Source organism: Microtus oregoni, unplaced genomic scaffold, assembly GCF_018167655.1.
Source record: "Microtus oregoni isolate MIOR12 unplaced genomic scaffold, Mior012 000006F_ref0000085, whole genome shotgun sequence".
NCBI lineage: Eukaryota > Metazoa > Chordata > Mammalia > Rodentia > Cricetidae > Microtus > Microtus oregoni.
The window spans coordinates 43,349,562-43,363,528 of NW_024543065.1; the positions used below are offsets into that span (position 1 = coordinate 43,349,562).

At 46.2% G+C, this 13,967-nt stretch overlaps 1 protein-coding gene across 1 annotated transcript; it reads right to left on the reverse strand.

Moving 5' to 3' along the window:
* Window positions 1-7,175: 7,175 nt before the first annotated feature.
* Ube2s (ubiquitin conjugating enzyme E2 S) lies at window positions 7,176-11,847 on the reverse strand. Its single transcript, XM_041653838.1, has 4 exons — window positions 11,587-11,847; window positions 10,823-10,970; window positions 9,738-9,928; window positions 7,176-7,967 (listed from the first exon to the last, which is right to left on the reverse strand). Exons 1-4 carry the CDS (start codon window positions 11,587-11,589, stop codon window positions 7,641-7,643), a joined length of 669 nt encoding a protein of 222 aa, XP_041509772.1. The 5' UTR covers window positions 11,590-11,847; the 3' UTR covers window positions 7,176-7,640.
* Window positions 11,848-13,967: the final 2,120 nt, after the last annotated feature.

The following is a 13,967-nucleotide window of genomic DNA, read 5'->3' on the forward strand; positions in this document are numbered from 1 at the left end:
TTTTTTTTTTTTGAGACAGGGTTAACATCACCCATTTTTAATCAACTCCTGGGTGATCAACACCACCAATGCTGCTGCGACCCAAAGATGGATGTCCCAGCTCTCTTATCTTGAATTTCTGATCCTACTGCCTCTACCTTCCTGAGTGCTGGGATTACAGGCCTATAGGGGACTGAACCTAGGTCCTTTCTAACACTGAACAGGCACTCTATCATCTTTACATCTCCAGTCCTTCTCCTTCACTTTTTCCATGGATACTATCTATAAATACTGATGTTTCTTGTGCTGGTTGGGGATTGAACCCGGGGCCTTAAGAATGCTAGGCAAACTAGCATAGCATGCCTAACTAAACTACATGCCAATGGCTATTTTCTTTTCTTTGCTTTTTTCTTTTTGGCCACAAAGTCTCACCATGTAGCCCCTGCAGGCCTGGAACTTGAGCATCTTTCTGTCCTAGCCTCTCGAGTAGCAAGGATCACTAGCCTGGTCTACAAGGTCCAGCCTTTTATCCAGCTATCTGTCTCTTTCTTTGTTAATTTTTTTTTTTTTTGATTTTTCGAGACAGGGTTTCTCATTAGCTTTTGGTTCCTGTCCTGGAACTAGCTCTTGTAGACCAGGCTGGTCTCGAACTCACAGAGATCCACCTGCCTCTGCTTCCCAAGTGCTGGGATTAAAGGCCTGTGCCACCACCGCCTGGCTCTTTGTTAATTTTTAAGGCAAGTTTTCTTTATATAGCCCTTGTGGTCCCTTGGATTCACAGAGATCCTCTTGCTTCTGCTTCCTGAGTGCTCGGATTAAAAGTGTGCACCATCACACCTGTTGAAACTTTTAGGTTTTTGTTTAGTTTTGTTTTTTGTATTTTTAGATAGGGTTTGTGTAGTCCTAGCTGTCCTGAAACTCACTCGGTAGTTAATGTTAGCCTTGAATTCAGAGATTTGCCTGCCTCTGTCTCTCAAGTGTTGGGAATAAATGCGTGTGCCACCACAACCCAGAAAGCCTGTTAATTTTTAAAATAGTATTTGCCGGGCGGTGGTGGCGCACGCCTTTAATCCTAGCACTGGAAGACAGAGGCAGGTGGATCTCTGTGAGTCTGAGGCCAACCTGGTCTACAAGAGCTAGTTCCAGGACAGGCTCCAAAGCTACAGAGAAACCCTGTCTCGAAAAACCAAAAGCTAAAATAGTATTCTATGTGTGTAGAGTCTATAACTCCAATTCTAGAGGCTCTGATGGTCTCATCTGACCTCTTTTGACATCATGAATGTATGTGTTGTACAAGCATAAATACAGGAACAACATTTACAAATACATAAAATAAAAATAAATAAATCTGGGGCTGGAGAGATGCCTCTGGTCAAGAGCACTTCCAGAGGACCTAGGTTGAATTCTGAGCACCTACACGGCAGCTCATAACTGTTAACTCCAGTTCCAAAGGATCCAACACTGTCATCTTCTGGTAGCAGAAATAATCCACACCCATAAAAATGAAATCTTAAAGTTTTCTAAGTAAAAAAAATATATGTAGAGCTGAGCAGTGGTGGCGCACACCTTTAATCCCAGCACTTGGGAAGCAGAGGCAGGCGGATCTCTGTGAGTTCGAGGCCAGCCTGGTCTATACTAGCTAGTTCCAGGACAGGCTTCAAAACTCCATTTACATTTGGCAAATTAAGGAAAATACCCTATCATCTATTCTATTTTTGTGAGCCTAAAGTTTTATATTTAAATTATCTTTTAGCCGGGCGTTGGTGGCGCACGCCTTTAATCCCAGCACTCGGGAGGCAGAGGCAGGCGGATCTCTGTGAGTTCGAGACCAGCCTGGTCTACAGAGCTAGTTCCAGGATAGGCTCCAAAGCCACAAAGAAACCCTGTCTCGAAAAACCAAAAAAAAAAAAATTATCTTTTATAATTATAACTATCTTTCTTTAACTTCATCAAAGACTCTAGAAGGATACAACATTACCTAAATTATCCGGAAGTGCATTGTAAACAAGTTCCAAAACTCTAGAATTGACAGAGACTTTTTGCTGCCTGGTCACCCAAAGTTCTTCTGTAGCATTGGGGCAGTTTAGCAGTCATTTTTTTTTTTGTGGGACCTTCTTGTCCAGTTTATACAGCATACCTAATCAAGCAGTTCAGGCAGGAGGAATTTCTTGCCCAAATGGCTAACAAACTCCTTAAGGAGCCTCTTCAATACCCATCATCCCCTGGAAGTTGATTGGTGCTGCCAGAAGCAGATGTGTCTCATTGTCATGAAAAGTCCTACATTCTTAAAACATTTTAAATACTGTATTCTGTAAGTCTTTGAAATGTTTGAAGAATACCTAGCCATCTGAAATATATCTTTGTACATCTAGAAAACCTAACTACAATGACTACAAGCTTGACTATTATAGATGACTATTTATTAACCTGTATTTTAAAAAAAATTATTTATTAACTATGTAATGTATACAGCATTCTGTTTGCATGTGTCCCTACAGGCCAGAAGAGGACACCAGATCTTATTACAGATGGTTGTAAGCCACCACGTGGTTGCTGGAAATTGAACTCAGAACCTCTGGAAGAACAGTCAGTGCTCTTAACCTCTGAGCCATCTCTCCAGCCCCTTAACCTGTATTTTTTAATTATACATTACATTTTTAAATGAGCTGCACAAACACAATACTTTAATCAAGAGCAGAAATATATATATGCATATATATCAAAATTAACCTTAATTTTTTTTTTTTTTTTGGTTTTTCGAGACAGGGTTTCTCTGCGGCTTTGGAGCCTGTCCTGGAACTAGCTCTGTAGACCAGGCTGGCCTCGAACTCACAGAGATCCACCTGCCTCTGCCTCCCGAGTGCTAGGATTAAAGGTGTGCGCCACCATCGCCCGGCTAACCTTAAATTTTTACCAATAAACCAATGCAAAGGATCAATACTAAATAATTACAAAAAAAGCTGGGTGGGAGTAGCACACACCTTTAATTCCAGCACTCAGGAGGCAGAGGTAGGCGAAACTCTGAGTTTGAGGCCAGCCTGATCTATAGAGTGAGTTCCAGGGCAGGCATCAAAGCTACACAGAGAGACCCTGTCTTAAAAAAACCAAAAAAAGCTGGGCGGTGGTGGCGCACGCCTTTAATCCCAGCACTTGGGAGGCAGAGGCAGGTGGATCTCTGTGAGTTCGAGACCAGCCTGGTCTACAAGAGCTAGTTCCAGGACAGGCTCCAAAACCACAGAGAAACCCTGTATCAAAAAACCAAAAAACAAACAAACAAATAAATAAATAAAAAGTTAAGTGGAGGGGGCTGGAGAGATGGCTCAGCGGTTAAGAGCACTGCCTGCTCTTCCAAAGGTCCTGAGTTCAATTCCCAGCAACCACATGGTGGCTCACAACCATCTGTAATGAGGTCTAGTGCCCTCTTCTGGCCTGCAGACATACACACAGACAGAATATTGTATACATAATAAATAAATAAATATTTTTAAAAAAAAGTTAAGTGGAGCGGTAAATAGGACTATAAGGTTGTTGGTCATGTGGCCTAAGGAGCCTAGAGGCCTCTTCTCCAGGGAACAGTGGTGAGTTTTTTGAGATAGGGTCTTTTTTTATTATGCATGCCTGGTTGTCCTGGAACTCACTATGTAGATCAGGCTGGCCTGAAACTCAGAGACCAAACTGCCTCTGCCAACGTCTGTGAGGGATTAGAGGTGTGTGACAACCACACTCTGTACTCACCTCTTTTATTGCATTGTTTATATATATGTAGAGGTCAGAGAACAACTTGTGGGAGTTGGTTATCTGGGATTAACAGGGTCAAACTGGCTCATATTCAGGCTGTCCAGATGGGCAACAATTTGTCTTCTTTACCCACTAAGCCACCTTGCCAGCCCTGGTAGGGGTTGAACTCAGGCTTCCTTGTGCTCCTTGTTGTGCTAATGTACTGTGCCAGCTTCTGGCTTTCTTTCTTTCTTTCTTTCTTTTTCTTTCTTTCTTTCTAAGACAGCCTCATTAAGTCACTCGAGCTGGCCTAGAACTCACACTGTAGCCCAGAAGTCCTCCAACTGCCTCCGTTGCAGCTGGGAGCACAAGTCTGTGCTACTATAGGCCCAGCTGCAGCATGGTCCTTGACCTTCACCAGAGATAGGATGAGCAAGTTGGGCTGGAGCTGGAGCTAAGATGGTAGAGTACCTGCCTAGCCTGTGTACAACCTCAGGTTCCCGCACAACCATGAGCTGGTCGCAGGGGCACACTCCTCTAATTCCAGCACTGAGAAGATTAAGACTATCAAAAGTTCAAGGCCAACCTTTTCAATATCGAAAGTTGAAGGCTCACAACTTGGGATACAAGAGGCTTAAAGTAGCTACTGATTATTCTAGACTACTAGTTTCACTGGTCAGTTTCAGTTCATTTTTGCACAGGATGTAATTTTACACGTATTCCTACTGACCTCTTCCACCCAGGTACTAAGGATTGAACACAGACTCACATTGTTCTACACACACACACACACACACACACACACACACACTTACCAACATTTTGACAGCTAATATATTTATTTTCCTTCCACTTAATGCCCAATTTTCTGATTTTCAGTATCAATTGGTATCTTATAATTCAATTCTGATACTATCCAGTTAGCACAGGCCTTAAGTTAAGGACTTAAGTCCACAAGACCATCTGACTTCAGAGAACAGTCCTGAAGTTCAGTGATTTGTTGTCTTAGCTCACAGAACTCAATAAAGAAATTTTTTTACTGCCTTATTATATATAATAAACACAACTGGCTGGGAAAACGCAAATGGATTCCAGTATTTATGAATGCCAAGACAGGAGACTTACCAAGTTGGATGCCAGCCAGGGCTACAAGTGATATCCTACATAAAGACCTATACTCCCAAAAAGGAGGCCTGAAATTCCAATGGATTGGGAGAGGTTACATTTTTATCCATCACAGCAACAGTTTTATCTTTATTAAACTGAATGTTTACTTTCAGGAGGCCCGCTTTGCTTATGTAGACACTTTACACTAAATGAGTCTTGAAATTTCTTGGATCAGTTATATTAATTCAGATTGTATATATGTTTTCCTTTGACATGCTGTTACTGATGTCCTGAACAGGGTGTACCTCTAGAAGGTGTAGACTTAGTTCTGGTGGTCTTCTCCCCAGGGTCATTACTGTGGTAAGGAGACTCAGTGCGATCTCAGTAGGAAACTTACTTAGGTTCTTTTTCCAAGTTGAAACTCTTGGTTTTCACTGTTTCCCTTACAATGCAGACAAGACCTCAGACAGTAAAACTAGAAGGTAAAAGCAAGTTTCCTGCTTAAGAGTCAGATTTTTGATTCTTTTGGAGACAGGGTCTTATATGGAATCCAGGCTGCCCTCACATTCTCCTGCCTCATCCTCCTGAGAGTTGGGAATACAGGCTTATACTACCATACCCAGCATTTAGTTTTGACCTGGATATTAACTACCCTCTCCACAATATAATGTATTCCTTCCCCTGAAACAATTTTAAGTATGTGTATACAATATGGCATGCATGTGGTTGGAGCACAATCTGTGTACATTGGTCTCTCCTCCAAACATGTGGGTTCAGTTGGGTAGGTCTTCAGGTTTCATAGTCTTTACCCATGAGCCGTCTCTCCACCCTCCCCTTTAATTTTTATCATTTATTTAAGAATGCAAGTGCTCTATCTACATGTACTTTGTCAGAAGAGAGCATCAGATGCCACTAGAGATCATGAGCCTCCATGTGGTTGCTGGGAACTGAACTCAGGACCTCTGGAAGAGTAGCTAGTGCTCTTAACCACTGAGTCATCTCTACAACCTCCCCATAGAGACACCCCCCCCCCCCCCGCCGCCATTTTTGAAGCTCTTAGTGTCAAATCTTCTGGAGCTGAAGTTTTAGGCAGTTGTAACTAGGAACCTAACTCTTTTGAAAGAATACTACATAGTCTAAACATCTGAGCTACTGCTTCAGCCTTTTCCATCCTTTAATGAAACTGGCTCAAATAATATAAAAGCGGATTGGAGAGATGGCTCAGTGGTTAAGAGCATTGCCTGCTCTTCCAAAGGTCCTGAGTTCAATTCCCAGCGACCACATGGTGGCTCACAACCATGTGTGATGAGGTCTGGCGCCCTCTTCTGGCCTGCAGGCATACAGACAGAATACTGTATACTAAATAAATAAATATTTTAAAAAAACTATTAAAAAATAATATAAAAGCAAATTAACAGAAAGCATATACTGCTTTCTGGTGCACAAACCCAGACATTTCCACTTAGGTTACAACAGAACCTGAGACTCTGGACAAGTATCACTCCTGTCAGTGGCCCTAGATTTGAAATTACAGTTTTTTTTTAAAGATTTGATGTTTATGCCGGGTGGTGGTGGCGCATGCCTTTAATCCCAGCACTCGGGAGGCAGGTGGATCTCTGTGAGTTTGAGACCAGCCTGGTCTACAGACCTAGTTCCAGGACAGGCTCTAAAGCCACAGAGAAACCCTGTCTCGAAAAACCCAAAAAAAAAAAACCAAAAAAAAAAAAAAGATTTGATGTTCATGTATGTCTTCCTGACTGTGATCAGAAGAGGTGGCTGGAGTCCCTGGAACTAAAGTTGTAGCTGTACACAGTACATGACTGTGAATCCGCAAGAGCAACCTCTCTTAATTTCTGAGCTTCTTACCCAGCCTCACTATCTGGAATTTCCACCTCATCTGAGCCAAGAGCCTTAGTCCTGATAGGCCATGTGGTGGAGCAGCCCCTAAAAGAACCCTAAGTGCTACCACAAGAATTTCAATTAAGTGGGCAAAGTGACTCCCAGCATTCCTAAGGCAGAGAGCCAGATGGGTCCCTATGAGGTCAAAGCCAACCTTTTCTACGTAGCCAAGTTCTAGGCCAGTTAGAAATACACAGTAAGGGAAAACCAAAAGCAAAATAAATCTAACACTGCAACTAGCTAAGCTCCTGAGAAGGAACATGGCCAGCAAACACTTCTTTTTGGCCTGTGAAACCCTAAGGAGAGTAAACTTAAACATGTCTTTAAGGCATGTCCTGTTTTTGACAGCTAAGCAAAAATTCACCTTAATACACAGAAAGGAAAAAAGCTCAGAGCAGGGATTTGATTCAGGAAATAAACTCTGCCCCAATTCAGGACCAGATGGACTGTCTAGAGCAGTGATTCTCAACCAGTGGGTCACAACTCACCTTTATTTTCAAAACTATTTACATTGCGATTTGTAACAGTAATAAAGTTAGTTATGATGCAGTAATGAAAAAAATTTTATGGTTGGGCAAGGGTTGTAGCATTAGGAAGGTTGATAACCACTGTTGTCGAGGGAACAGATGGATTCTTGCTCCAGTTTAGATCTAAATCCATTCCACAGGGTAAAAGTAATTCCAATTTTAATTTGGGGCTACAGCTTTGGTGGCTTTGCATGACTGGCGTCAAAATAAGAACGAGAGCTGCTCTCTGCCACAATATAGGCAGAGGGCTAGACATCTTCAGGCACAGAAACTCTTTTCCAATTTTTATTTAGAAAACCAAATCCAGGTTCTGGTGCCCCCCCATTCCCTCCCCCACCCCAGCCATAATTTAAATAACTTAGAGACAGAGTGGGAGGGGATAGAACAGAAAGAAGAAAGGAGAAGAGCCCACTACAGTCGCCTTAGTGCCCGTTTCTTATCCAACTTTTTCTTGGCTGCCAACTTCTTATCTCGCTCGCCTGCGTGTTTCTTGGCCATGGGACCCTCAGCTCCTCCCAGGACTCCTAGGGCCATAGGGTCAGTGGAGGCTGTAGCCCCACTTCCCACGCCCCGGGTAGCCTCAGCCCTCCCACTGCTGGTGCCACCTGCACCCCCATGGATCTCTGTGAGCAGTCGAGCCCGAGCAGCATACTCTTCATAGTTCTCCAAGAGCAGGCGGCCAGCCTCCTCGTTGAGTGCAGACTCTGGGTTAGGGTGGATCAGCAGGCACTTGATGGTCTGTGGGAAAAGGGTCTAGAGTCAGGGAACTTGTCCAGATTCATGGCCTCCACATCGGCTCTTACTTTCAATACCGAATCATCTCCGAGACCAGAACCCGTCTATTAGCATTCTTACTTATGTATGTCACCATCAAAGGCTGCTTTCCTATTACTAACAAACACTTCAAGCATTGGCAAGTGCTGCCTGATGTGGCCAGAGGCCTGTCCCTCAAGAAGCCCATTATCAGTCCCAGCCATTTTGTAGCTAATGTAGCCTTGGCATTGCCTCTACAGGCGAGTATGAATTCAGAGGTAGTAATCAGGGGACCAAGGCACTTAGGAGAACTCATATTTGGTTTTCCTATATCTTACATACTACTTACTATGTAGGGTACAGAAACCTAAAGTGGTCAGCCAGTGGCTTTACCAGAACTCCAAGTTGCCAAATTCAAAGCCATAGGAATAGATTACGTCAGAGAGGGAAAAACACTAGACTGACCACAGTACTTAAGAATTTTATATAGCCAGGTAGCAGCAGCACACGGCTTTAATCCCAGAATTTGGCAGAGGCAGGTGGGTCTCCTTGAGTTCAAGGCCAGTCTGGTCTATAGGATAGCCAGGGCTGTTACACAGAGAAACCGTCTCGAAAAACGAAAAGCTGGCCGGGCGACGGTGGCGTACGCCTTTAACCCCAGCACTCGGGAGGCAGAGGGAGGCGGATCTCTGTGAGTTCGAGGCCAGCCTGGTCTACAGAGCTAGTTCCAGGACAGGCTCCAAAGCCACAGAGAAACCCTGTCTCAAAAAAAAAAAAAAAAAAATAAAACAAAAACAAAAAAAACAAAAAAAAACGAAAAATTGTATTAGTAGTAAAGGTTTTGGGGTTGTTTACCTTGGAACTTAATCCTTTCCAGGTGCCCTGAAGGAAACCCCAATTCTCTATCTTCACTACCATCAGCCCTAGAGGCTCATTAGAAATAATAATAATAATAAAAACCCCTAAGTCTATTATGGGAGGGGCAAAGGAAGCACCAGGTGAACTACTTTAAGTGGCCCCTAGAGACCTTAGAGCACTGGCCTAGACCAGGTAGCTCCACCTCAACTGACTCAGGAGAACTGTGGTAAAGCAGATGCCTAACGTGTCCCCTGCCTCCACCCACAACATGCCAGCAGCAGTACTGACAACCAAGCATATCTCCTGACATTACAAAATGTCGCAGGCAGTGTAATGACCACAGCTAGAAAAAGAAAAAAATCACTAGTACAGGAAAATAATTTTTAATTATGGACAGTGGTGATTGTTGCACTGTCACTGTTAAACACCCTGGAAAAAAACAATCCCCCCACTCTCAAAAATCACCACAACACCCACACTACTGAGTTGGGTGGCACAATCTTGCAAACTTAGCTTCTAGGGGAGTTTGTTTTTATAACCACATCTCCTAGGGTCAAAATATGTAATAACCATGGCAGGATGATCACAAGTCCAAGGGCAGCTTGGGCCAGCAAGCGAACAAATAGGGGAAAATTATGGCACATAAATATCATAGCCTCTCATCCACACACTGCTCTCCTCCTTCCATGAAACTACCCCATCATACAAACCCAATTGTTCAATGTCACGGTGAAGTACAACCCCTTGATACAGCAGAACACTACGTGATGCCATACGGCAGGTAACCCTTGCATTATTTTTTACAACAGCTGGGAACTTGATTTTCACTGGACTCCTTCCCCTACTACTCCACAGTTGATTTTTAGAATCCCAACAAAGCACTAGGCTGAAACTCACCAGCAACACATGTCGGATACCCAACTCAGCCGTCCAGTCCCTCTTGAGCACATTGACACAGATCTCACCATTGGCCCCCACATTTGGGTGGAAGATCTTGGTCAGGAAGTAGCCCTTGGGTGGAGAGGCAGGGAAATCCTTGCCCAGTAGGAGCTTCATACGGAACAGACCTCCAGCATAGGGGGTGCCCTCTGGAAGAGGAAAGGAACTAGATTAGGATGTTATTCTAGCATCCTTCAACATCTCAACCTTGGGTCTGGCTAAGGGAGATAGCCTGTCAATCGCTTCTGAGGCTGGGGGAATTCAGGGCAACAAAGAAGTTTCCCAGGTACTATATGAACCTTTATACCTTGACTATATTATATACCTTGCACTACAGCCCACACTCCTGGATATCCACGTGTCTCAGGCACATACTAACTCTTCAAGACAAAGGGATCCAACCCACCCACTTTTCTTGCAAACCATTTTTCAGGCCTTTCCCGATCCTCATGAGACATGTTTTCATTTACCTACTTGCTTGGGTTGAAAATGATAATCACAGATGTTCTATGCACTTACTAAACTAGCTAACAGTAGTAGCCCAGGGAGATGCTCTCCACACCTTCAACACTATAGACCAGACATTTTATATAACTTGAAACATCCTGACTTTGTAGAAATTCAGATGACAAACCTAAATTTTCCCATACTTAATACAGTCATTTATTACTACTCACTCGGTCCCTGGCAATGCTGAGTCTTCTTTGCCCTGTAATTCTTTCAGAGTCCAACACTTTGACAGCTGAGCAGGGTTTCTGACTAGCTGGTGCATTTCCTATTTAATTTCTACCCATCCCCACGTCACTGGAAAGTTTACACTTGACAGCCATAGGCCAAGCCTAGGCAAGAACTCTATTACATGCTCAGTGACCAGGAGCTTCTTGACATATTATTGCATTTGTGGGGTCTTAGATAAGAATAGTCACAGGCACAACGCTGTGCCCGACCTACCCACACTGTTGAGAGACTGCCTTGAATCCTGTCTGTTCCACAGTCAGAGAAAAACAGCGGCCCCTCCCTTTCGTGCCTGTGCCCATACTCACCAGGGCCCTCGATGGTAACCTGCAGGTCCGTGAGATCCTCCTCATTGGGGAAGACTTTAATGCCATCAGGTGGGTCGGCCGTCAGTGTTGTCACCTCCTTGTACACTAGGCGGATGATGTGCGGAGGCAGATTCTCGACGTTCGAGTTCTGGGCAAAGATGGAAAAAAAGAATGAGCAGCCCGAAATATCTGGGATTAAAAATTCAGAGGACAACAGAATCGTGACCTTGCTAGTTCCGGACTGTCAATCCTTGCCAGCCAACTACACCCTCACCCGGGATGCTTCTGGCCGTTGCGCCAAGACTGGCCGGCCCATAGATATGCGAGGTTGTCTCAGAAAGGGTTTGCAGGAGGCTTCTCGTACTCAAAAACCTCCCAAAGACCGTTCGTTAAGACGCGCATGGGTCCACTAGCAGTTAGTTCCAGGGTGGGCTTGAGGCCTAGACTGTGCCTTTTACCTACTTAGCCTTGAGCTCCCCCGCCCCCCGAAAAAAAACAAAAAAGCCCTGGGCGAAATGGCGTCGAATGTCTTGCTCCTGAGCACATCCACGGGCGGGCCGCAAGGGGCCCAAAGCGCTCCCCAAGGCGCCGAGGCCCGCCTGGGCCCCTGCAACACCAGGCAGAACGGTCCGAGGGCCGACTCTTGGCTCCGGACGTCCAGGGGAGCGATCAAAGCACCCAGAAGCTGGCAAGGAACACTTCGGACCCAGCCGCCTTCTCTGCCAAAGTCCCCAACCGCCCCTCAGGCCGCCCGCGTCGCTCACCATGACTTCGGCAGTCCGGGGGCGGGTCCCCCCGGCCCCCTTCCTGCACTCCTTGGACCGCCGGCCGGGGCGGGGGGCCCAACTGCCGGCCGCTGTGGCCCTAGCGAGGCCCCCCGAGGCCCCGCTCCGCTACACGCTAACTACGACAACCGCTACGAAAACGCTCACAACGTCACGCCTGCCCGGCCGCACTAAGCCGGCCGCGCGCGCAACATCGCACTTTTATAGGCGCTTGCAGGCCCCGCCCCCCCCCCGCGGCGCGCTCCGATCGCGGACGTCAACGCGCACGTTGATTGGCAGTCGACGCGCTCTTCTCCGCTGTCCCCCGAACGGGGCCGAAGTTCCAGCCGAGTTTCTGGCGCAGTCCCTCCAATCAGGGCGCACGTCGGCTGAGGAGGGCACCGGGGAACCGAGAGGCTGCAAAGCCAGAGCGGAGAGTACGGGGGCGCCCCCGCAGGCGACGCGGCCGCTGATTGGGCCGTTTAAATGAGACGCCCGTGCGGCCCGGCGTACACGCGCGCGCGCTCCCGCCCCGAGGAAGTCGCGCACGCGACTAACGGTCGGCCTGCGGCCGGGGCGGGGCGAGGGAAGGCGGGACTTAGGGGGATTTTAAACAATTGACGGAAGGGTCACTGACCAATGAAGAGTGGCGGTCGTGATCTGGGTTTGTGGGGCGGGTAGGACTGGAAAGCTACTACTAATGGGAAGCCAGTTTAGCGTGATGGACGTCAGCTCTAGCCAATGAAGTTCCTCCGTTTCTTTGTGTATGCAAATGAGCACGCGTAGGCTGGCCTCTTGGCCTGGCTGCCGTGGAGAGGCGGAAATCCGTCTGTATTTGTCTATGCGGCGCCATTTTGTGCTGTGACCCGTGTTATGTGGTAGGAAGTCCTGAAAATCAGGTTGAATGACTCTGAAGGCCTACACTTCCCGCTCCTCTAGTGTATGGCTTGTGACTTTTGCCACTTCTAGTTTCTTTGGTGGCTCGTAAATTCCTGGATTCTTTGGGGTGCCAGGGAAGCCCCATGGTCTTCAGGGTGTGGCTTTGTGACTGGCCCCTAGCCAGGTGCGTCTAGTCTAGGAATACGATTTTTGGTCAGTCCGATGCGTAGCGAGGAGAACTGGAAATTGAACCTGGCTTCCATATGCTCCTCTGTTCAGGGGAACAGGGTGCTGAAAATGAGGACATGGTGGCTCCTAGGTATGGTAGAGGAGGTTTTATGGTAGATATGCGGGAGAGAACAGCAGAGGTATTTGAAAGCGTCCAGACTGAACATTCCGGGGTGGGGGGTAGAAGCGAGAGAGGGAAAGAAGAGAGAAGGTGCAGGGACTGATAGGTGACACAACACACCGCAAGACCAAGGGAATAACAGACAAAAACAGGAGATAGAGGATGAGGGAGAAGGGGAAGGGAACAAGGGAGAGGAACAAAGGACGGCCTTTGGATAGAGAAGAGACAGACGTGGCCCATAGTCAAGCGACAGTTTATAAAGGTAAAGGGGGAACCCCGTATTAGGATGAGGTGTTTGGCTTTAATTGGGCATGTTAATTAGGTGAGCCAAAAGGCTTTCGATTGCTTCCACAGCTGGACCTTGGTAGTCAGCCTCAGGAGGAAGTTTCCAAATAAGAGTATAGATCTTGGTGGCTTGCTTTAGGAGTGTAATCTAATGGGGAAGAAGGGCAAGGCCGCCAGAGCCATATTTGCCATGATCAGGCTGGCTGGAGTCCCTTTTATAAAGGGTAAATAGACCAAGAGAGGAACCATGTATCAAGGGCCAAGAGATTGTGTGAACCAAGAGCAGAGCCAAAGGGGCAGGTAGCCAAAATGACGGAGTTGTATAAGGAATTTGAAGGAAAGAAAAGAAAGCAAAACCCAGCCTTTGAGTTGGAAAGGGTTAGGGTAGTGGGCGGGGTCAGAAGTGCTGGGAGGAGCCATGGGCAAATATTTACATGGTAAATAAATATTTGAGAAAAATATTTTCACCACAGAGGTGCACACCTTTAATCCCAGCCCTTGGGAAGGCAGAGGCAGGTGGATCTCTGAGTTTGAGACCAGTCTGGTCTGCAGAGTGAGTTCTAGGACAGCAGCCAGGGCTACACAGAGAAACCCTGTCTTTTTTTTTTTTTTTTTTTTTTTTGAAAACCAAACCAAAACAGAAAGGTGGAGAAGAGTGTTTATTTTAGCCCATGGTTTCTGAGGTTTCAATCCATCATGATGAGGGTATTACAGGGTAAAGAAGCCAAAATCATGACAACCAGAGCTACACCTTCCTCACCCTCACACACTTCTGTCAAGGTTTTTGAGAGAGAGGATTTTACTATGTAGCCATGGCTGGCCTTGAACTCACAGAGATCACCCACCTCTACTTCCTGAATGCTGAGGT